The sequence below is a fragment of the Pithys albifrons genome, chromosome 18 (assembly GCF_047495875.1).
Source record: "Pithys albifrons albifrons isolate INPA30051 chromosome 18, PitAlb_v1, whole genome shotgun sequence".
In the NCBI taxonomy this organism is placed as follows: Eukaryota; Metazoa; Chordata; class Aves; order Passeriformes; family Thamnophilidae; genus Pithys; species Pithys albifrons.
Window position 1 is genome coordinate 7,229,518 of NC_092475.1, and position 23,791 is coordinate 7,253,308.

Sequence of the window (23,791 nt, forward strand, 5' to 3'; positions counted from 1 at the left end):
TTCTGTTTGTGTCTCCCTCCTTTGTTTTTGTTACTGAAATAGTAGGGAAGGAAGGAAAGAAAAACCCCTTTTGTTCACAACATGAGAACTTCAGGTTTTCCTGCACTGGGGAATCCAGAGGGTTATGCTGAAGACTGAGGGGACAATGGGCCCCAGTAGTAACTTGGAGTGTTGGAGTTAGGATGAAAAAATGTTTTCCAGGGCTGTGAAAAGTAAAATGGAACACTTTATCTAAAACATAGTAGACTTACAGCAAAGTCATGCATATGCAAGGCCCCACTGTCCCCTCTGCAGGTAGTTTGGTCTGTTCTGAGCTGCAGGGAGGCTCCTGCCACTCTGTAAAAACTGCTGGCACTGGGAGTTTTTTCTCATACAGATTATCAGTGTGTTTTTATTTTATTTGTAGTGGATTTTTCAATGTGCTGCCTAGTTTTTAGTGATCCAGTCTCCAACAGCAGTGGGCAATGATTCCCAAAGCAAGTGCCTCCTGCAGATGTTTAGAATGGAATTAAAAGGAAGCAGAGCTCAGTCCAAGCTTTCAATATCAGCCTCATTACCATTTTTTGATATTTTCATTTTTAACTAATTTCATTACCATTAGTGCAAACTTGAAATATTTTATGCAGCATATATCATGAATATTCATACTGCCCTTTTCTAAATAATACATTATGCAAAACATCTTGGAGTCCACCTTATACTCCAGTAAAAACAATGAAGGTTTTCCCAAAGACTTGTGTATTTTTCTATTTTAAAGTAAGTCCTAAATTTAGTTGCTTACTCATGAATTGAAAATACAGAAGTCTTTGTGAGGTTTAGGTTTCAATGTAATGGATATTTTGGAGGGAAAATCATGATCTAATTTGGAATCAAGTGGTTTGTCTTAGCTTTTATGTCAGTCCTCATGTGAAAGAAAGTCTAAGGAGAGCTAAGTAATTACTCAGAAAAAAGAGTATATGTACAGGGGGAAAAGGAGATGATTGCCTTTAACACTACATGTGTGAGTGTTTGAATGTCTTTTGTGAACCAAATAACTCTGCAATAAGTGCTCAACTGCTGTTGCACAAAGGGCTCCAAAGCAGAGAAGGGCCATGGTGGGCAGCCTGCTCTGAAGGCAGAATCCCCAACCAAGGGAGCCAAGAAAAAGAAGGCAGAGAGCCCCAAGCTGGGCCACGGCACCTTTAGTAAACTCTTTAGGCACAAGGTTGGTATGGACCTCCAGCAGGAGCAGAGCCCTGAGCAGTAACAGATGGCTCCTGTCAGAGGGAGAAGCAGTTTAATTGGTGACTCCAAGCAGCATCTGGCCAGATGTGCAGTGCTCTGGAACTGCTGCCTGAGCATTTCTGGGCCAGGTGGGATGAAAACCATCCTCACAAGAGACATCTCCCTCATTGGGCCATCTGTGACCTCAGGGTTCTGGAACAGCTTCTCTCCCCTTCCCTGCTCTGTGCTTCCACTTACTAACACTGACTAAAGCTCCCTGGCCACTAAAAGCAAACCCAAAAGGTGCTGACAAACAATAAATTGTGTAGATGTGCTCAGAGCCTGCAACTGTAGGACAAACTGCAGAGCTCAGTCCAGCTGCATTTCAGGCTTTAAGATCATCAGTGTGCACCATCACGAGGCTAAAACTGGCAAATTGGGGCATCTGATGGGGCACAGAGAAGGCTGGAACACTGAATTTCCTTCAGAAATAGGTATTTCTCACTGAAAACAAGAAAGCAATTGTCAATTGGAGTCCAAGTTTGAAGGGGAAAAATCTGGTTTTGGAGGATATTTTAAAGTGTTTAAAACGCACATTCAAGTGAAGAGTTGTTTCAGAGGACATCAGCTTTTTACTAAAAAAACCACAGAGAACTGTAGCTTTTTAGCCCAAAGAATGCAGGAGCAGAGACCCTTTCACTGGGGGAGGCAAGTAATTAATATTTAATGTTCACTCAAAACACCCACATGGAATTTCTGGTGAGTAGGGGGCTTTATAGTCAAGGGCACAAGTCAAAGGGAGTTCTGAAACACATTTTCAAAACAGAAATGTTCTTTCCACTGTCACATTTTTGAGAGAAATCATCTGCATGTTGCTGAAGGAATATTAATATTCCCAATGTGTTTTAAGTCTGCAATTCATGCCAACAGCTTAAAGTTTAGATCTCTTATATATGTTGATAGCTAATAGTTTTGATATTTAATGCAGTTAAAATATGAATTACTTGTTCATAACGAGTTAGGGCTCCTTGGTAAAAAGCAAACCCCTCTAGTGCTTTTTTTTAAGGCTCTTCTGAAACAATTCAAACTCTTGCAGTGAGCTGTAGGGAGGGATGATTGGCTTTCATTGGAATAGTTAATGGAACTTTAAAAAGTTATGGTCTGGAGTGACAGCAGTTGTCTTTAAGGAAAGCAAGAGCACTAAATTTTTACACCAATAAAGTCTGTCTTATAAAATGTCATTACTTTTAAAACAGCTTTTTCTTGTTTCCAAATTTATTTTCACAGTTTCCTTTTCACATACAAAATGCAGAAGCAATAACTGAGATAGAATTTATGGCATAATAAGAGTAAAGGGGACGGATGAAAATGGTGCCAACACTTGGCTTGTGAGGCTGATTGAGAGTGGCAATTCAAGTCAGAGCAGTCATGTGACAGGCAGGACATGAAGTTACCAAGTCTAATTAAAAAACACCATAGTTTATATCTTTTCATCTGAAATGCCTTACCATGATGTGTGAACTGACCAACAGGTAACAAATTCCTTTATTAGAAATTATCATTTTAATATATTTGTTCATATTTCATTTTAAGCACCTCACGGTCTCCTCTGAAAGTTCTTTACAAGCTTTCCAAGATAAAAATCTCTGAACATTAATTAAGATTATATTGGTTATTAGTTTAACAGAAACATTGTTTTTCAGCCTCCTGTGTTATGAATACTAACTTTAAGGAAACTCCTGAATGTTGTGTTCAAACAGTAACATACAACCTGATGTAAACCCATAACACACCGTGGTTTGGCCACTTGACCTCAGCTGAGTGTGGGTGGATTCCATACCTGAGCCTCCTTCTGCTCTTTCAGTCCCATCCGTGTGTCTTTGCCTTGCATTTCATGCCAGTGTTGCAGTATAACTGCTGATTTATGGCATTTTTACCCAGAACAGAAGGGTTAATCACTTATTTCAGCACTAGTGCTGAGCCAGCCATGGCATTCTGCTTGTTCTTACCACTTGCTCTGGATTCTGTTAATTAGACCTGACCACAACAAAGAGCCTGGCTCCTGCAAGATAAACTCCCACCTGTTCTTCCAAGAACTCCCCAAAGCCTGTGGCAGCCCAGGGCTGCTGGGCTCAGTTCATGGCTGGTTGATCTTTCTATCCACAGCTCAGCTAATGCTTCTTCAGCATGAGCTTTGCTGGGTGTGAAGGCTGACATGTTGGGGTACCACTGGCCAAGGAGGAACTGAGAAAACTGGATCCCTCCTGGGTTTGTCTGTTTTGATGAAATCAGGAGGCCCATCACTGCCCATTGAGGTTTCTACAAAAGATGGAGAGACTTCTTACGAGAGCATGAAGTGACATGACAAAGGGGAATTGCTGCAAGCAGCAGGAAGGGAAATTTAGGTTATATATACAGTAGAAGTTCCTCCATGGAAGAGTGGGGAGGCCCTGGCACAGGTTGGGCAGAGAAGCTGTGCCTGCCCCATCCGTTGAAGTGTCCAAGGCCAAGTTGGATGGGGCTTGGAGCAACTTGGGACAGTGGGAGGTGTCCCTGTCCACGGCAGGGGCTGGAACAGGATGGGCTTTAAGGTCCCTTCCAACCCAAACTATTCTATGATTGTATGAAAAGACTAAATCCCACTCAATGCCCACAAGTGTGAGTGGATGGGTTAAACCAACCTCCAGCACCAGCAGAGCTTCTCTTTGTGGAGCTGCAACTCCTGTCCCCAATTACAAAGCCATGACTGCTGTGTGCCCTTGGTTGCCACTAACCATATTGTGTCCCATAAAGCAAAACTTGCCCCTCTGAAGGTGACATGAGCACATCCCTGACTGGTGTGTGGCTCCCCCAGGGAACACACCCAGCTCTGGTGTGTAAATGTGCACTGGAAGATGCACAGGGACCTGGTGCAGAAAAATCTCTGTGAATGTCTCAGAACCCTGATGTAATGTCTTGCCTAGGCAGAAAGGGAATATATGGAATGTTGGAATGCAGAGATACACACACCTTTTTAAAGAACAAGTTCAGGACTTATGAGCACAAAGCAATGCAGGTAAAAGGATGGGATCCAGCAGTGCCTCTGGAAGCCTTGCCTCAGCCTGGCATCAGTTTCCATGGTTGCAGGAGCCAGGACTTCCCCAAACATTCACTAAAAATAAAATAATTTGTGTCACAGACAATTCCTGAACTGTGAGCACTGACATTGCCTCAGACAGACTTGTCTTTGTGTTTTGTTTCCCTTCAGGCTGCAAAAGAGACCCAACAGACAACCAACACCAAAGTGAGTGGGATGAGTTGAGTTCTCTGTGTGAATAACGTGGGCAAAAGGGAGTTACTCTCACTGTCATCTTTAGTCTCTAAGACAGTGCTTTAATTCCTTTATCACTTGCTCCTCTCTGTTACGAGGGGTGGGTTGCTGTGTCACTTCCTTTGCCTGTTCAAGGTGTTGCTTCATTTGGAAGGGCAGAGATGCACCTTGTTACCTGTGTGACCTGTCCCAGGCGATGCCTGAAAACACTGTGAGTATCTTGCTCTCCACAATAACCTGTGTGCCCACGTTCCTTTCAGAGCCCTGAGCCGCAGCCTGTTCCCTCTGCAAAGTCAGACAAAAACGTCCCTCCCTCCCAAGAGCCACCGACAGCAAAGCAGAACCCAAAGGCTCCTGAGGCTGCAGCCCCCCCTCAGGGGGCAGCCAGTGAAGCTCCCAGGGAGGGAGGGAAGGAGAAACCATCAGCCACTCCTATGCCCCTGAGCAAGCTCTTCTGGAAGAAGGTGAGTGTGGACTGGGGAGCTGGTCCATGCCACGGCTCCATCTCCATGCAGAGTTATTGCCAAGCCCAGTCAGAGCAAGGCAGTGCCCCCTGCCCAGGGGAGTAGCTCCCAGTGCTAAACAACAGATGCACATCCAAACACACACCTGTCTTGCATTGTGCTGTTTATGTGCAACAAGGAATGTTGTTCTCTGTCAATTCAACACATTTGTTAAAAATCCCCCTGAGATAGTGGCATTCTCTACCAAATCATATCTTTAACAGAGATATGACTATAAGCCCCAATTTCTTTTTTATGGCAACTGTTTTAGTTCTAAATGTTTGAAAACTTGGAATTTGGTGAATCGATTCTTATTCAGTAGACAACGTTCTGTGACAGAGCACATGAGTCTTTAAGTCTGGGAACCCAACTGCTTGGGAAGACACATTATTCCTCAGGTTAAGTAATGATTTTAACTAAAATTAGGACTAACTCTGAAAACACAGTTCCTGTTTCCATGATCCTCATGGTTTATAAGCTGAAGGTTTATTCTTTCCTCACTTCATTTGAAAGAAGGGCTGTATTAAACTTTACTGAATCACTGTATGTTGAATAACTGCTTTTCTGGGCTTCTGTTCAAGTCCAAATCCCCAAAATGAACTGCTTCCAAACACCCAGATGCTGCTGAGTGGCCCTACAGCTTCTTGTGCTGTGTTTTACCAACTGATACCGTTTTGATATGTTACTTATGTTTAAAAAGAAAAGGTGGTTAGATATTTACAGAGTAAATATGCATGAAAACAATGTAAGCTTGCAACAATTCTTACTTGGGCCTTAATTTACTGGGGAACTGAGTGAATCAGGTACTTGGAATGAGAAGGAAGTTGGGAAGAAGAGGGAGAGATTTTATATAGTTATTGCTACAGAATCCTACTCTGAGTAGTCTGGCTTATTTGAAAACAGAGCTGGGAAGCAGGATGTGTGCTGAATATCAGGATGAAATAAGGGGAAAGAAGAGGCCTCCTGGCAGACTGTTTTGTGTAGTTTCAATGTACAACAGTAATAAATCTGGTCTGAATTCATTATTTTCATAATGAAGTAACACAGTCTTTTAAAAAAGAAAAAAAAACATATAAGAAGGCAAGATTTTCTTGCAGAAAAAGAGTGAAAATCACTCCTGTGGGGGAGAAATTGGTGTTGATGGTTTAAAAAAAAAGAATCTGATAAGGTTTTAGTAAGATTTCAAGCCCTTATTTTGAAATAATACCTCAAAGTAGTTATAGATGTTTTACTGCCCACAGTGAACACCAGCCCCTTGGATCTGATATTAGAGATAAATTAGGTCTTGGTACCTGCTCTGTACTCTTTAACCTTGTAACAATCTGCATGTTGAGTTCTGGAATCTTGAACACCTCAGGAGTATAAACTTTGTCCAAAAATTCTTGCATTCCTGCTAGTTGCTAGCACTGCATTTATTTTCTTCTACATCATCATCAGCTGCTTATGGAATAGAAAGTTTTGTGGAGAATTCTCTACAAGCAGATTTTTGTTGCTGCCAAAAACATTAAGGGGTGGTTGAAGCACTTACACAAACGCACTGAATCACAGTATTAAGTGAAACCTGAACTCTGAAAAACAAGCCTGTTCTTGCTTAGAACTTCTTGGGTCTGGAATCATGTTGAGACCAAAATTTCTGCAAGTTTTTTGGATTGAATTTCTGCAGTAGAGAAGTGAATTTGGTCCTTAGAATTAAAAAAAAAAAAAAAAAGAAAAAATCTGTTTGGTTGGGCATTGAATGCTTTCATGTAAGTGTTGATGTTGCCTTACTGAGTCTTCTTGACAGACAATAACATTGTATTTCCTTTGATGAATGACCCTGGGGAGCCAGTCAGCTCGAAGCTAAAAAAAATGAGGATAGATGTACAAAAACCCAGAAATCCTTAGACTACAGGTTAGGCTCCAACTCGGCTCAACTTGAAGATTCTCTGGGCTTTGTTCTGCACTGATTTTCTCTTTCTGGCACCCTCAGTGCATTGTCCTTTTGCTGGGACAGAGATTTGAAGTTGGCAGCTGTTCCAATAGGTGGATAATTCAGAGTCAGCACCAATTTGCCTTTTGAACTAACAAACAGCCACCACAACACTCAGTAGATCCAGGATTGAGATCCAGCTTCTCTTTCCAGGTGATCCCTTAAATATCCACCTTCTGATGAGCTTGCCCTTCAAAGTGAACTAATGAAGTGCCTGTCAACACATTAGAGTTGATGCTGCTGCTCTTACTACAGATGAATAAATATGGAAAGGAAAAAGCAAAAAGTCCTTATTCAGCTTCTCAGCTGGGAACCACTTTGTGTCTGCCCCATTTCCTGAGCAGTCTGCACAAGAATTTTCGTAACTGTTACTCAAATGTTTGTCATGACAGCATTTGTTTTAATAAGGAATACTGATAGAAAATTCCAGTTAGTAATTTCCAATATTTGTGTTGGAAAGCTGGTTTCAAGGTCTTGTAGATGTTTGATCAGGGGAGAGAAATGTGATGCTTCATATTTATCTGATTAAAGCAGGCCAGTAAATGGGGGAAGGTGATTAAGGTGGCATTATTTAGATTGCTCTGCCCAGGTCTGGCTCAGCTAAACACTCTTGAGTGTTCCAGGAGAGCCTGGAGAAGGCTGTGGAATGAGACATGCTGGAGATTAATCACAAATCTTGTGGAGATCCATGTGTCAGAGGAATGTACAAACCCCACGGCTCCAGCTGAAGGACTATTGTAATAGAAGGAACTTTCCAGTAATTCACAAAAGCTCAGTGGGACCCAAAGTCCTTCTCTAAAGGCCATGTTGATGAGTATCCAGGGGCTTTTCTTGAACTCAGACGAGGTCAGAGCCATCAGAGAGAGTGACTGTGACCCATGGAATTAGGTGAAGTAACAGATGAGCTACTTAACTACCTTGTACCTCAAGAAGTCATTTATATCTGTGCAACTGGGAAGAGGAGCTGGTGACATAGATGGGACCAGCCTGAGAATGCTGGGGCTGTGATACTGCATTCCTGTATTTCACTAAGTATGATGGTATACAGTTTTAACAATTAATAATATCCATTATGTGTGGTAATTGACCCTATTTCTGCTTTTGTGTGCAAACTCCTGGGTATGATCTTACTGATATTTACTGTTTTTATCCGAGTGTGATCTATTCAGGACATGTATTGTTGTATGTAATTTCACTTAAATTTTCTTTTAAAATTGGAATCAAATCTAGATTCTTGTGTCTGGGAATTGATGCTGCAATACCAGAAAGGCTATTTCTTCAATTTATCTGAACTGGTGCAATTTTAACACTTATTTACTTTTTTGAATTGGGATGACTCAGATTCCTGAAGCAACAGGTAGAGATCAGGGAAGCAGAGGATGTTTTCATGCATTTGTTCCTGACGTGCCAACTCACTGCAGTGCTGCAGCACTTTGATTGTAACATCTTTAAAAAACCCCAAGCAAATCCTCGCTGATCTTAAGTCGGGCTGTTTATTCCCCTCTCCTCACGTTTCCCAACCCCAGAACGCATCGGAGGAAGCGGAGCCCGTAAGCAATGAGAAAGCAGAGGCGTCTCTCGAAGCGGTGGCTCCTGACAGGGACGAGAGCAAGAGCCCTGAGGGCTCAGAAGTGAAACCCCGAGGAGCGGAAAGCAAAACCCCCAAGGCGAACCTGAGGAAGTTTTTCAAGCTGGTAAGCGAGGGATGGGGGCGATTCTTGGAAAATCCTTGGCTACCGCGTCTGTGCGGGCGCGGGGATGCAGGGATGCGGGGATGGCCCGGGGCGGAGGGATGCAGGGACGCGCGAGGTGCGGGATGCAGGGATGGCCCGAGGCGGAGGGATGCAGGGACGCGCGAGGTGCGGGATGCAGGGATGGCCCGAGGCGGAGGGATGCGCGGCCGTGACCCGTTCTCGCATCCCCCCGCGCATTCCCCGTCCTGCATCTCCCTCTCGCGGCTTCTGCCGGAACGTTCCCCGCCCGTCCAGGGGCTCCGGTGGCCCTTTCCCCGCCGAGCTGGCCCAGGGAGCTTCAGGGGCTGGGCCACCGAGGGAGCCTCAGCCCCACAAACCTTTTCCCCCCGGCTGATGCTCCCGAAGGATCCCATGTCCCAGCCCATCTCCCGTTTGTCCAACACCTCTGCACTGTGTTGAGTTCTGCACTTGCTTCAGGGAGTTGTATTTTTAGTAGCTCAACTCTTTTTTGGCAGCTTATATAGGTTAGCTAAACTGGCACGTGAAAGGATGCAGTTGCTGCTGCAAAGGTTTAATAGATGGAAAAAAAGGCATAAAGTAGACCCCTTCCCAGAAGACCAGAGGGAAGAAGGAAACCAATGAGGTGATCAAGTGGCTGGTATCATCCTGTGGCTGTAGGTGTCAAGTTATCCCAATGGATTTGTGTACAAACTGTCAGACAGTATTTCTCAAAACAGCTGAGAAAAGTAGCCAAGAAAGAAAATCATCCAAGTCTAGAAATAACATGTCTCTGATTAAAATTGTAGCAGACCTTGAGGATGTACACAGCGATTTATCTATTTTGGCAAGATTTACAAATATATATGGAATATTTCTATTTTTAATCAGTGCTGGTTTATTTTCAGGCAGCTACATGGTGTGGGTATCAGAGTAGCTTAAACACTGAAATGTGGGGAATGCAGCGTGTTCTAAGCTGGTGTGCTGAGCAGCTGTGGGGTCTGCCCCCAGGTGAGACCTGGTACAACCTGTGAACAGCCAGTGCCAAAGGCTGAAATAATGACTACTATTTCCAGGGTGGGCTGTATCAGAGACAGTGCAGGTGCCCTGATAGAGATGTTACACCTGAGTTAGTCACCCCAGGTCCCCTTTGAAGGCGTCCAGTAGAGCTGAGCAGGTCTGAGAGCCCCTCAGGACACCCTGAAAGTTCCTGTATGGGATATAAACAGGTGCAAATCTAAATAAGAGAAATCCTTTCAAAATGGCTGGTTTGAGATATTTTGTGGAGATAAGAAGGGTGTAAAATGGCATTTTTAGTCAGAATGAGATAATTGCCAACTGTAAGCTGAGGCTGCAGCTTTGTCCTCAGTCAGGAGGTTTATTGGCAGCACAACTGGCCTGAGATAGGGTTAGGTATGGATGTTCTCAAGGAGAGTTTATCTTTTTGGAGTAATAGAATATTATTTCCAAGTTGTCTGCTGTGCCTGTACTGGCCTAGTCCCCAATGTAAATAACCTTTTATATAATAAATAGCATTTGGAATTGGAAATAACCATTTTATGTTGTCCCAACATAAATTTCCTTCATTATTCATGAAAATGTAGCAGGTGTGTAGGCTGGCCTCACCTTCCTCCATTTAAAGACAGGCTGATCCACCCCTTGTTGCCACAGAAAGCAGGGGTTTGGGAAGCTCTGGGCAGCAGCAATCCCAAGTGGCCACAGGCAAGGATAAGAGGTCAGCAGTGCTCCAGAGAGATATCCTTGGGATCACAGCTTGCTGACGGCAAGAGGGAACTTTGTCTAGACCTCAAGGTCTTTCCTATGCTATTTTTGGTTAAAAAAAATTAAAAATATAAAAAGATGGATTACTAGAGGTTGGCTAAAGCAGGGCTATTTTTTTCTGTGGGGTGTTTATGGGGGAAAAGGTGACACTGCTGCCATAGCATCAACTTTTTTTTTTTTCCTGAAAGCATTTAAGGACTTGCCTAAATAGAAATGCAAAGTAGATCTTATCAGAGCACATCTTCATATGCTCTGGACCGAGTTTCTCTCCTGCAGTGGAAAGACAGACCACACTGAGCTTCCTCCCCTCCAGTTCTGCAGCCTCTTGCACAGATAGAGCATCACGAGCGCACACACACACACACAAGAGGCTCAGCAACATGTTCCAGAGAGAATTTTCCCCACAAAGAAATGAATTGTCATGGAGTAGTTTAGTTTCCTATCCTCTGTTGGCATGTATTGATTTTCTGTGAGTTTACAGGAAAATCAGGGACTGAAATGGGTCCTTGCAGTAATACCATTTGTAGGATTGAGCTGACACTGTTGTGCTTTGACTTAAATATCTACAAGCTGCAGAAAACCACAATTCCGCCTGATCTATCTTTAGAACAAAAGTCACATCCTTTCATTGTTTTCATTGAACTTATGCAATGCAAAATGACATTTAAATTTGGGCTCTCTGAAATTGTGGAGTTTATTTTACGCTTTGCTGCTGAGCTCTGTGGCTTACACAGTCCCCAAGAGAATATCACAGAACACACTTGTTCATTACAAATGTACACACTACTCCTGGTGGTTCTGCTTGTAGCACTAATTGTAACTAAACCTTAATTTAACTGTCACAGAGCTTGTAAGATTTACTCATCCAGCTAGTTTTGTCAAACAGGTTTTTCTCACTTTTAAAGCTAGGTGGAAACAGTTCCTTAAAAAGGTATTTCAGAGTCAAGGTTTGCTCTGAGTGACCTTCCAGTGCTGCAGCCTCAGGGTCTGCTTGGATTGGGAAGAGAGGGCACCAAGGAGGACCAATACTGAGACAGGGATAGACTGAGGGCATCATCTGGGAAGCAAAAATTGGGAATAAATGGATGCTGATGATAAAATATAAAAATACACCTTTAGAGCTGAGTGGGTTTTAATTATTCAGAGGACATGCACTTAGTGTGATGGCTGAAGAGAGAGGAGGTCCCACTAGATCTTGTAAGACAGACCTGGCTCTGCAAAGCAAACAAGAGCTCTTTCCTAGAAAACTGCAGTGGCAGGAAAGACAGCACTGCCTTCTTTAGTGCTGATATGATCTCAGGTCCACTGAGACCTCACTCATGTTTCTCATTTTTTCTTAATGTGAAAATTGACTTGCAAGAGAAAATCACATGGAAAGGAACCAGCTAAAGTCTACCTTGGGGTTGTGGGTATTTCAAAAACATCAGTGCAGTCTCTGAAGTGCCTGGGTTTGTTTTAGTGTTTTAAAAAGTGGCCTTAAATCAAACCTTGATTCACGTGTGTTCTTATTGACCAAATCCAGTTAGAGCTCCTGTAACCCTTTGTTATTTCAGTCAGTCAAAGGGGATGGAGGGACAACCCGCTCAGAAGGGGTAAATGGCCCCACTCACCATGTAAGTTCCTGCATTTTTTTCATCTTTTGGTGATGGGTTCCTGCCACCTTCTTCCATACAACTCTGCCTTTTGGAATGTAAAAACCACTGAGAGAAAAGCGCTCCATGTTGATTTCTTTCCTTATCTATTTGTTTTACCTGTTCTTACTATTAAACAATATTTTAAAGGGTTGCTATCAGATCTTTTAAAAGAAGAAAAAGCTATTTTCCAGGTGTGTTCCTTTTCCTCAAATAGTGAGTTTATGATCAGTTTTATCCCCCTCTCTTGCTGCTGTTTTACTTTCTGCATGTACCTTGGCTTAGGCAATGAAACTAAATACACACAGTTAGAATTATTTTTACTTTGTTGATTTACTTGTCTTGTGAGGGAAAGATCATTTAGGTGGAAACTCTGTAAAAGAGAAATGAAAGTGAGAATGAAAACTGTACTCTGCAATTTAACAAAAGCCATGATAATATTTTTTCTTATTCTGTTTTTGTTGCTTTCATTTTATGTTCATAAAAGCTAAACCAAAACTTTGGGTATGACATTTACATTATATTCTGTATGGCTTTAAAATGCTTCAGAGAAATCATGTTCTCATTAGAAACACAAATATTGCTACCTTCTGTGAGAGCAAAAACCTCATCTATTGCAAGTCAAGATACTCAGAAGAATCTCATTCAGTAATAAGAGATAAACCATAGGGGCTTTTTATTGACATAGGACTTCCTTTAAGAGAAAAATAGAAGTTATATTGAAAATTGACATTTCAGCATTTCTCTTTTTTAATTAACAGTAAAATTATTTCTCATGCTTCCTATTTTCACCATGTCCTATGACACCAAGGTTATTCTTTCTGAATTACGTCTATAAAGCAGCCCAAATATAGAAAGTCTTGTCTTGTGACATTTACTCCTCATTTCATACAACAGCTCTGTGAAGTGATCTGGGTAAAACACTAAAAGATACAGTCCTGCATCTACTTTTTATTTTTTTAACTAGCAGCCAGTTTCCTTCCAGTTTTGTACGTCCTCTTATTGTTCTTCCTTCTTCTCTCCTTTGCCCTGGTGTAAATGAGCAGTTTTATTACACAGAAGAGCCCAAGGAAGATTTGGATCTGCTGTTGACTTTTGGGGGGGCAGGGGGGATTTTTGTGGAAGGCTCTCCTTAAATTATGCAATTGTGTCTCTGGAATGCTGTGATTCTTCTCCACTTTCCATCACTGCCATTCTGAAAGCTACAGAAATTTATCATAGCACTGATCCAAAATCTGCAGAAATTCCAGAGTCTGCCTTTTGCACTTAAAAATCAGCCTTGGATTAAGGTCTCCTGTACCATGATGGGGAAAATTCTATTCTGTTCATCTTTTCTTTTTTCCTTTCAGTGGCACTGTCAGTGTTGAGGGAGGAAAAGCAATCTGTCAGGTGCAGCTCACTCTTTAGAATAAGAAACATTAACATGTTTCATTATTCATAGGCTTCACTCCGTATTTCCTGAGCTGCTCCCATCAATATAAAATATGCCAATTTCCTGCCTTTCAAGGTTAATATGAAACACCTCAAAGAGATTATCTGATAGGAATTTTTTCCCCTCTTATTTTGCCTGGAAAATGTAGCATGAATATTTTTAAAAAGTGTTTTGTTTGACTGACATCAAAGGCCCAACCTGCTCATAGAAATAATCCTGTTGCATCCCACTCGGATTTGACTCAGTAGTGAACAACCAGACACGTGTGGGGAGAGAGACTCTAATTCTACACCCCCAGAGCCAAGGCACAGATTTCACAGGGTGTTAATGAGGGTTAGAGGTTGTTCTGGCACCTCTGAGCTCAGAGGGATCTGATCTCACAGCTCTATTCATCTCAGAGCTGCATTTTGGGTGCTGTGGCTGTTTTTGAATTGAATGTGCACGTTTGCAACTGCACCAAAGAGACAGTTCAAAAGAGAGCTGAGACAAACAAGAGTCAGAGGGGGCAGCAGCTGAGAGCTCCCAGATTGAGTTAAACTGAGTCAGACAGACAAATCTGCCTTTCTGCTCATCCTCGTGCAGCTCCTGCATCACTTGGGCACTCGAAAGTGCCTCTAAAAAGGCCTCTTTTCTCAGGTGAGGAGAACAAGACACAGGTAGAGTGTGGTGTCTCTGCAGCCCCAGATGACAAATCTCCTTTATTCTGAATTCTTGAATTTGTTTGAACAAAGCATTGACACCCAGGTGGTGTAGGAGGCCACTGCCCACCTCCAGCTCCATGGCTTTGTGTACCTCCTGCAGAACCAGAGCCAAGACCACCTTCTGACTGGATTTTTTCACTCCAAGAGCAGACAAATCCAGATGTAAACAAATATATACCCTCATATGTCCGGCCTTTAGAAAAGTTTCAGTATTTTTTGGAGGACTTGAGCCTACTGGTCAAAATATTGCATTAAATGGTTGCAGGTTCTGTAATTTAAATGTGGGATTTTTTTAAGATTAGGTGTGGAAGAAAAGTGAATCAAGTGTAAAAGGCAAGTATTGCTACCCCCTCTCATCCCTGTTTCCCCAAAATTAGCGTGTTTTGAGGGTATTTTAAAAAATAGATACAAGAACTGTATTTGCATTCTGCTTCTCCACAGTCTCTGCTTTCAGGTTTTTTCTCTGAAATCACAATATCTAAAAATGGGCTTGTTTATAACAAAAGCCAAGCTTGTCATGTAAGCATAAAAACCCCAGACCTTTAGAAGAACACCAAATATCTCAAGGCTAATGGTAAAATCCTCAAAGCTGGAAAAATTAACAGTATTAAGCTCTGGGCCGTGCTCTCATGGAAGATTAAGATTTCCAGCTTTTCAACATGGCAAATTGGTGTTGGTTTAATGATGTTAATAAAGAAAGCATTGCCTTTTTTTTTTTTTTCAAAAGAAAAGAGAAAAACCTGTTTTCAAACAGATTTCCAGGCAAAACATCATCATTTGCTACTCTCCAAACAGTGACAGTTTCATTGTCTGATCCTTTGTTTGCCAGAGATGATTTTTCTCCTGTGAACTTCAAACATATCCCACATTTCTCCAAGTTCCAGAATCTCTTCCTTTACTATAAATAGGTGCTCTTGTCCTTCTTTAGAAGATTTGCTGTCTCTTGTTGTACCTGAAATTCTTTTTGATGCTGTGGCCTTCCAGGGCCAAACCCTGTGCTCTTCATTTTTGGGTGGAGTGTTGCACTTTTGCAGCAGATTTATTTTTACCCTTTGCTTTATGGTGTCTTTTGCTTCTTTTCTCTCCCAAATCTTTCCCTTGCATTTTTTGGGTGCTTTCACTGCTTGGGATGCAAAATCTGGAGGAGTCTCAGTGGGCAGTGCCTGCCTGTGACTCTCTGCATGTCTCCATGTGTGTTCTCTGCCTCCTAAACCTGCTTCAGCAGAGACAGAGAAATAAAGCAGGTTTTTGCAAGATGGTTTGATCTTTCAGTCTTTGCTTGTCTAAGTAATTCCATCAGCTCCTTGGGAGCCCCTCCCTGAGCCAAGGCTGCAGGAGCTCATCCCACCCTCTGTAAATGAAACCCTGTTGGACAGCAGGCTTTCTCCCTGCCAGGTGGCCTTTCATTTTTATTTTTTAATATATTTACACCTCACCTTTCAAAATGTGTTTCCCACTAAAAATAACCATTGTTTGAAACCGCTGCAGACATTAAATGCCACGGAGAAGCCACTTGTCCCTGCTGAGGGTGACCCTGTGAGCCAGAAGAGCAAGGAGAGCTCCAAAGACAAGAAGGCCACGGTGGAGCTGAGCAAGCAGAAGAGCAGGGAGCAGCCAGAGCCCCGGGAGCAGCCGGACACCGACTCCATCCAGAACGGAGGAGATGCTTCCAAGGAACCCTCCTACAAGAAGACTGAGAAGAGGCAGTCCCTGGGAGGGTTTTTTAAGGGCCTTGTATGTTAATTCATCTTCTCTTTTTAGCCATTCCCCAGCTGTTTAAGTGCTCAGCCTGCAAGTTGTTTGTACTCCCAGGGAGTGCAACTTCACCAGCAGCTGCACCCAAAGAACATCAAGATTTTGGGTAAAGGAGGGAAATCTTGGGCCTCAGGGTACTGATTCACAGGTAGGGCTTGCTGTGGGAGAGCTGTAATTGTTCCCACACCCCTGTTTTGGGGGTTCATGCCTTGGCTACAGGGATGACTCAACGTTCCTGTAGCAGGTACTGAACCACCTACAAATTACAGGGTGTTTATAAAGGAGAAGTGGAGGTGGGGCTGGTTTACCAGAGAAACCTGCCTGCCCTGATGGTGCTTCAGCTGCTGCTTCAGAGCAGCTGGGATATCCCTTCAAGAAGGAAATCCCTGCAAAAATTAAATCCCTGCAAGGCAAAAGTCAAGGGAATTGATGTTTTTGAATGGGGTGGATGGGAACCAGCATGGTGGTCACAAGATAAGCACATGGTGTAAGCAATCAGTTATAGACTAGTTAAAGCACCAAAAAAGTACACATGATATTTTCTTCTTGCTTTTTGTTAAATCTTAGCCTAAATCTGCTATGACCCCTTCACTTGAAACCTGAAATGTAGAAAGCAAAGAATTCAGCACACCAAAACTTCTGAGTTTCCATAACTTGGTGTTACTGATGCAATTGGTGATTCCTCAGAGCATTAAATAGATGATTTATTTTTCTGCCTGTCCATATTCAGGGGCCAACATAGAAACAGGAGCACAGGTTAGACCTGGGCCTGTCTCTTAAGCCTTGGCAAGAGGCTTTTTATAAATCAATTGCAAGGATGCAACTTAAACCTCTTTCCTCATATTGCCAGAGCAACAGCGAATCCACAGCTCTGTGGGGTCATTTTTAGCATCTTTTGGAAATCTTGTGTGCAAATCAAGCTTTGTCACAACTTTCAAGTGATGCGAAGAAACTCAGCAGCTGTGTGTGTTACCTGCAGCAATTCCAAGTGAATCTGACTGCCCTGAGAGATGGGCAGCTTTTTTTATCTTCCTTTTTTTTACTCTAAGGCTATCAGGGTAGAAACAATCCTTCAAGAAGAAAAGTCGAGTGATATAGATTAAAATAGTAACTCAGATTTGCAAATCAGCCCCATCAGGACAGTGGGTCACAAAGCCACTGCCATGCACACCAGAGTGACTCATTCTGAGGTAGATGATTCTCCACATCACAAGAAGGGTTTCATTTGTTCACAGAATTACTATGTATCCAACAGAGGGCGATTTGCATCACCAAAACAAGGGCATATTACAAGGGGAATGAAGAATAAAAGAGAGAGACCTTCCTGCAGTAGAGATTAGCAGCAGTTCAGCCACTTCCTCATTGTTCTGGGGTAAAATCCTGGTCCACCATGAACCAGTGGCATTTTCCTGTAGCTTCAGCTAAGCAAAGAGTTGGAGCTGACCTGGAGTTAACAACCAACTTGCATTGGCTTCCACTCCTCTTGGCTCTCAGTGAAGTCATGAGGAGAAACCTTTTTGCTTAGTATGACGTGAAAAGGCCAGAGCTGTATGATATTGGTTATGTAGCTCTGTGAGCTGCCTGAAGTTATCAAACACATGCTCGTGTGTTTCTCTTACTCCACCGCCTTTGCCTCCAAATTCTGTGAGAATTTTCATTGTGCCCAATACTGGGGTGTATGTGTAAAGTGATTCACACTCACCAAGGGGTGTGTGGGTGTCATATCCTGCCCTGGGTATTGGCAACCTCCAGGAGGAGCAGAGGTGCTTAGATGGTGGTAACACATCTCATGTCAGCTGGAGGGGAGGAGGCAGCCACGTTTTTCTAGCACAGGTTGTCTAGAAATTAGGGAAATGTTGCCTACCTCTATTATTTCTGGAGACAAGTGAGAGTTGTTTCTCCAGTCTGGAGTTTTCTTGAAGTTAAGCCTTCTTGCAATTCTCTCTGGAGCCTCTCTGTGAGAAAGGGATTGCCTGTTGACAATCACTCTTTTATTTTGTATAGTGTCATTCATCCAAGCTGTATCCAAAACTCTTTCATAGAGTTTAACAAGAGATACAAATTTAGAATTATTCCAGAAAGGCTGATATGAGGAAGTGCAAGTTAGCAAGGAAAAACTTTCAAGGGCTCTCATTCATGAAAGACACAGAGAGAGACAGGAAAGGTGTCTCAGATTCGAAAGGCAAGAAAAAGCTTTTAGATCAAGAGAGGAGATAGGCAAGAGGTAAAAAGGCCATTTGGGGAATAAAACAGAATAAATGTAAAGGAAGTAGAGATGTGCTTGGAGATATTTTTTGCTTGCTCAGTTTGGCTGTATAGTCCCTTATCTTGTATTGCAATTACAGAGGCCAATAGTGTTTCTACAGCTTTCCTCTCCCATTAACAGATGGCTCTTTAAAAATAGTTTTTGATAACAACAGTTACACTGATTTGGTCAGTTTACTGTTCCCAGAGAAAAAAAACCCAAACAATCACATAACAATGAGGTCTGTGTCTGGAACATCTCTTATGAAAAATTACTACCTCTCTTTGAATATCCTCAAGAAGATTAACCAGAGCTAAGAATCCCAGTTCTGCAGCACTCCTAAAAAATAATCTCCACATCTCCCAGGTGATCAGACTCAGCCCCAGGAAGGTGTAATCATTAATCTCAAAGTATTAGATCACACACACAAATTTCCATTTCAAGATAAAAGCTCTAATATCTGGTGACAACTCAGCAGGAAAATTCAGGTTTATGCTGCTAAAAGGGAAGCAGGAGATCTTGAGCAGGGGATGCAGCAGCAGCTCCCATGCCCTGTGCTCACTGAGCTGTTTGCTATTTCAGTAGCAGATATTTTAACACCACTCTCTCCTGGCTCTCAGTTCCTCTGGGAAAGGGCACAGAGCAGGAGGATGTCAGACTGCAGGAATGCAGCTGAGGAGAACACTGCAGTTCCAGCATCTGCTCCCAGTTGGGGCCACAAATGCTGAAATTTTGGCTACAAATGGAGCCACTTATGCAAGCAAAGAGCGTTCCAGCCCTGCACGGCTTGAGCACAGCTGATAAGGTCCAGTGGTTGTTCCTATGGCAAAAGAGATTCATTTATAAGCTATATAAAATGTATTTAGTCAGTCTAAGAAAGATTAGATTAGAAAGAAAAAGAAAGGGGAGGGGGGGAAAAGATTAATGACATTGTTTTCTGAGCTGGAATAACTCATGCTCAAGTTGTCAGAAGCTGGGAGAGTTTAGCATGTGGAAACTATTGGGTCCTGTTGTGACCAGAGTATGTGCTCCACTGACACAGGCTTCTCCTGGGCAAAATCTGGGGGAAAAATATACTCCAGTACCATGACATTCTTGTGTGTGCACTTTAAAGTGCTCTGCCCACAATAATATGTCCCAGCTTAGCTGTCACCTTCCACTGCACTGCCAGACACGAGCCAGCAGTACCTGTGCCTCTAAATCCCAGGGCAGAGCTGGAATGTGTCCGTTAAAAGGGCAGGAACAACGTTTTTTATTTCACACCAGGCTTGGAAATTCCAGTTTAACAAGAATCATCAGCCAGTCTCCCCCAGAGTTTCCTGCTTGAATCAGCAGCCACCTTGGCAATGGGTGCAGCAGGGAGACTGCAGGATGAGCAAATAACAGGACGCCTCTGCAAATGTGCTAAACGAGTCAAAAATGGGGATTATCTCAAATGAGCTCCTTCTCCTGTCTCCTCCCTCCACCTATTTATAGGAAGAATGGCAAAGAATATCCTCTTGTTTCCTACATCAGTCTAGAAGTGGCTTAACATTCTCATACTCAGACAGGAACAGCTACAACTGAGAGACTCCATTACTCTTTTAATGTGGGAAATCCTTTACCTGATGTGTAGGTTTTTAGGGTTTCTGGAGACATTTGGAATTACTAGATCACTGGGTACTGTTTGATGAACAAACAATGGATTTGCTGCTACGTGTAAATAGCAAAAAATTGTTATCTTGCTCTAGAGCTTCTTCCAGTCTTGACATTGGTGGAAGCAGAAGCAAATCCACTGCAGCCAGCTGAGCTGCACAAGGTTAAAGACAGGGAGTTCTTTCAGTCCTTTGTGATTTTTGGCTGTTCTTGTTCATACTTAGATTCTCAAGGGTGAAAAGTTAAAAGAAGATCAGTGAGGTGGATTCTAATCACTATAAAAACCCCACTGTTTTAACTTCCTTGAAAGGGATGAGGAAGTTGAGATCTTTCACTCTCTGTGTCTGACACAGAATTGTCCTGAAGTGATGACTCAGGTTTCCAGTGGAAAAACTGTGAAAGGACAATTCACATGATTGTGCACAGTTCTCATGGTAGGGAAAGCACACAGCAGTCACCTTTAGCTTTGTCATGCTGGTTTTTCTGTTTAGCATGTAATGCTTTAGGCATCTGGCTACAAACAGCACTGGCATCCCACACAGTGTTAACAGTGACCTCTGAAACACTATTTGTGGGTCCATTTTGCTGTCATATTCTCAAGTTTTGATGACTTCAAGGCCAGTAAAATTAGGTCAAGCACCTTAAACTAAAGCCAAGTTTTTATCAGTTGCTAGTGAAAAATGTAGCTGGTATAGTTAGAGCTATACATTTCCTTCACCTAAGCTGGATTAGTGTCTTGAGCTGGTGCCAAACCCAGAATTATATTTGCAGTGTAAAAAAAGCTTTATCACTCACACATTGTAGAATACCTGTCATGCATAAAAGTATTTAATGTTCCCTTAACCTAGAGCAGAGCAAGGCTGGCTATAATACACCATTAATCATGCCTGAAGGACTCCTAGCATGGTTTCAGTGAAGCGTTTAGGCAGGGAAATTTTTGAGAAAGTTGTGCCAAAACTCCAGCACTACAAGCACACAGCAGCTTGGCTCTGGGGTGTCAGTGCAGTTTCTGAAAACAATTGCTTTCCATGCCAACTGAGAAAATGATATTAAAATAACCAACACATTTAGGCAAAATCACAAGCAGTAGTTTCAGGATACAGATGCTGCTCATATACATATTAAATAAAGGACAAATTGAGAAAAGCAGAGAAGTGAAATGAGTGCGAAACAACTGGTAGCAAAATGCCTAATTCCAGATTGAATCATTCTAAAATACTTGAAAACAGTTATATAGATCTGTCTCTTATTCCACAGGGTTCCAAAAGGATGTCTGATGCAGAGGTGCAAACAGATCCAGTGTCCATCCTACCTGCTGGGAAATCCAAGTAATGACTCCACGTGGCTGCTGGAGGCTCAGCAGCTCTCTGAGGGCTGCCTTGCAGTAGACATGACTCATTCTTTTCCTTTCCATGGCTGTCATCAAATGCCTGAGGCTAAAGCAAACACTGGTGTATCATTTAAGGTATATCATTTACGGGGTTTGTTCCTTAGATGTTAGAAAGCGATTCTAAAGAACACCGAGAAACATGTAGTATGTTTGAAGAAAGGTCATGTGGATGATTTTAAATCTATAGAGGGGTGAGTATGTAAGGTAGGAAGGTGGCAGTGAATTAAATAAAGGGCAGAAAAAAATGCACGTGACAAAGGAATGCTGGTTGGGCAGCAAGGCACGAGCAACAAACCCTCCGCTTGAGAGAGCTTTAAGGCAGCCAGGAAAAATAAAAAATCTCCTTTGATAAATGTTATACTCAAATGTAAAAACAACCCAGTCATTTTTGTGGTTTTTCAATAGAAATTAGCCAAACCAGCCTGCAGAATAATAGAATCAGTGGTTATAAAGTCATGCTTCCTATTGGTTATTAATGGAAATTAAAACGCTAAAATGCAAAGGCTTTACGTGATTGAGAACAGTCGTGGGCGAGGTGAGATAACAAATTAAAAGCTGTTTAAGGTTCTAATAGGAACACAAGAGGGCACCCACGTACCCGTGCACTCCTAACGCCGGGCTGGACCTCCGACCACGGCATTAATGTTTCTCGGATCATAGGAAACGTAGTTGGTTATTCAGGTATTTGTTTATATCCATACTTGTAATTAATCCTAATAAAAACCAAAATCAAAGCTGTCAGGCACTCCCTGCTTCACAAGAGTCCTGTAATAACTGTAGTTAATAAATTTTGCAGACAATTAAGATTTCTCTTTATTCAGTCCTGGGCAAACCTGTACAGGGAACCACGGGCCTGACATTTTAATCAACACTAGCATCTGAATGATACAGTCCTGTATATTTTGACCTCCTTATCTTTAAATAAACTAATTTTTATTCTTTGGGAAAAAAATCCTTTGCTGCTTCAATTTTAAAACAAAGTTTGTTATTTATGCCCCTGTAGTCTGATGATTGATGTGACATTAAGGATAAATGAGCACATGCAAACCCTGCCTGGGGAGGGAATAGCTGTTACTCATTCTTTATGTGAGTGAAGATTATAACTGGAAATCAGGGAAGAATTCTGTAAAATCTGCAGAATTCCTGTTCAAAGTGGTCATAGGGGATGGAGACAAAGAGCCCTGTTTGTCCATATGAGCCATTGTAGGTAGGTTGTATTTTTGCAAACCTGCAGCCTTGGATGCACAACCCAAACTTGCTGCTGGTTCCATGCACAGAGGGCACAGACAAAAGGTTCATCAGTTCCAGGGGTACTTTCTGTTCCCCTCCCTGCCACAATGGGCCCTTCATGCCTTATAAAGTGATATCAACCAAGAGAAATCATTTACAGATTTCCAACCTGGTTCCTAAAGACCTACATCTGTGTGGGACCAGTGACTCCTGGCATGAGAGAAGAACTGGGCTTGTTATATCCAGCTTTGTTAAAAATTAAATAAATAAATAAAAGGTTTAGGCTTTGTCTACATTGCATGAGCTTTAATTAAATCAGTGCATGTAAAGCTGCATACAGGGAGCCAACCACCATGGTTACACAGTGGTATGAAAGTGCCAGATGTCAGCACAGTGTGTGTTACCAGAGCAGAGGAACAAGCTGCTGACTTCAGACTGCTGTAATTGCCTCTCTAGTAGAATAGTATTTAGGCATTTTTCAAATAAAAATATGCTCTGGCTACTCAATTATATTATAGAATCATGGAATGCTTTAGGTTGGAAGGGACTTTAAAGATCATTCAGTGCCATGGGCAGCGACACCTTCCACTAGCCCAGGTTGCTCCAAGCCCCATCCAACCTGGCCTGGACACTTCCAGGGATGGGACAGCTCCTCTGGACACCCTGTGCCAGGGCCTCATTGCCCTTACAGGAAGGAATTTTCCCCTAATATGCCTTGCTCCCTGCCAGTTTGCAGCCGTTCCCCTTGTTCTGTTGCTCCAGGCTCTTGCAAAATGTCTCTCTCCATCTTTCTCTATTCTGCCTTCAAGTATTGCAAGGCCACATTAAGATGACTCCAAAGCCTTCTCCTGTCCAGGCTGAAAATATAGACTGTATTTATATTACTACATTCCAGACAGTGTAGATATTAATATTATGTTATGGACAGATGAGCCCTTCTGTGGAGGAGAACCACCCTAGCCCAGCCCATGCTGTGGGAGCAGCTCTGTGCCGATTGCACTCTATTCCTGAGGCAATCAGGGCTGCTGACCTTGTGACTGGACTGTATCACTTGGCAGTGGGGCTAATTTCAGGAATCAGGAAATCCTCTTGGCAGGAAAACAAGAAAAACAGTGAGTTTGGCTGGAGATGCCCCTCATGCCACGGAGCTGCTATTGCAGATGCACTGAGGGTCAGTGTTGGCACTGCCTCCCCCAGAGAAACTCCCCGAGTTGTTTGATTCCTCTCTGATAACAGGAACAGCACGAGCTTTGGGGAAGCAGGGTGGCCTTCTCCTAAAGCAGCAACACATGGAGCCCCAAGAGAAAGAAAGGT

The 23,791-nt window shown here is 42.6% G+C and overlaps 1 protein-coding gene across 2 annotated transcripts in view; it reads left to right on the plus strand.

Moving 5' to 3' along the window:
- BCAS1 (brain enriched myelin associated protein 1) overlaps positions 1-22,652 on the plus strand; it is a 43,314-nt gene extending 20,662 nt beyond the window's left edge. Inside the window, exons 7-12 of one of the 2 annotated variants that reach the window (XM_071572809.1) lie at positions 1,070-1,204; positions 4,451-4,486; positions 4,774-4,977; positions 8,512-8,679; positions 15,711-15,956; positions 21,115-22,652. In XM_071572809.1, coding sequence (XP_071428910.1) covers positions 1,070-1,204; positions 4,451-4,486; positions 4,774-4,977; positions 8,512-8,679; positions 15,711-15,956; positions 21,115-21,189 — 864 coding nt within the window. In that variant the 3' untranslated portion in view covers positions 21,190-22,652. The remainder of the gene's footprint in view (positions 1-1,069; positions 1,205-4,450; positions 4,487-4,773; positions 4,978-8,511; positions 8,680-15,710; positions 15,957-21,114) is intronic. The other variant, XM_071572811.1, reaches the window with a different exon arrangement.
- Positions 22,653-23,791: the final 1,139 nt, after the last annotated feature.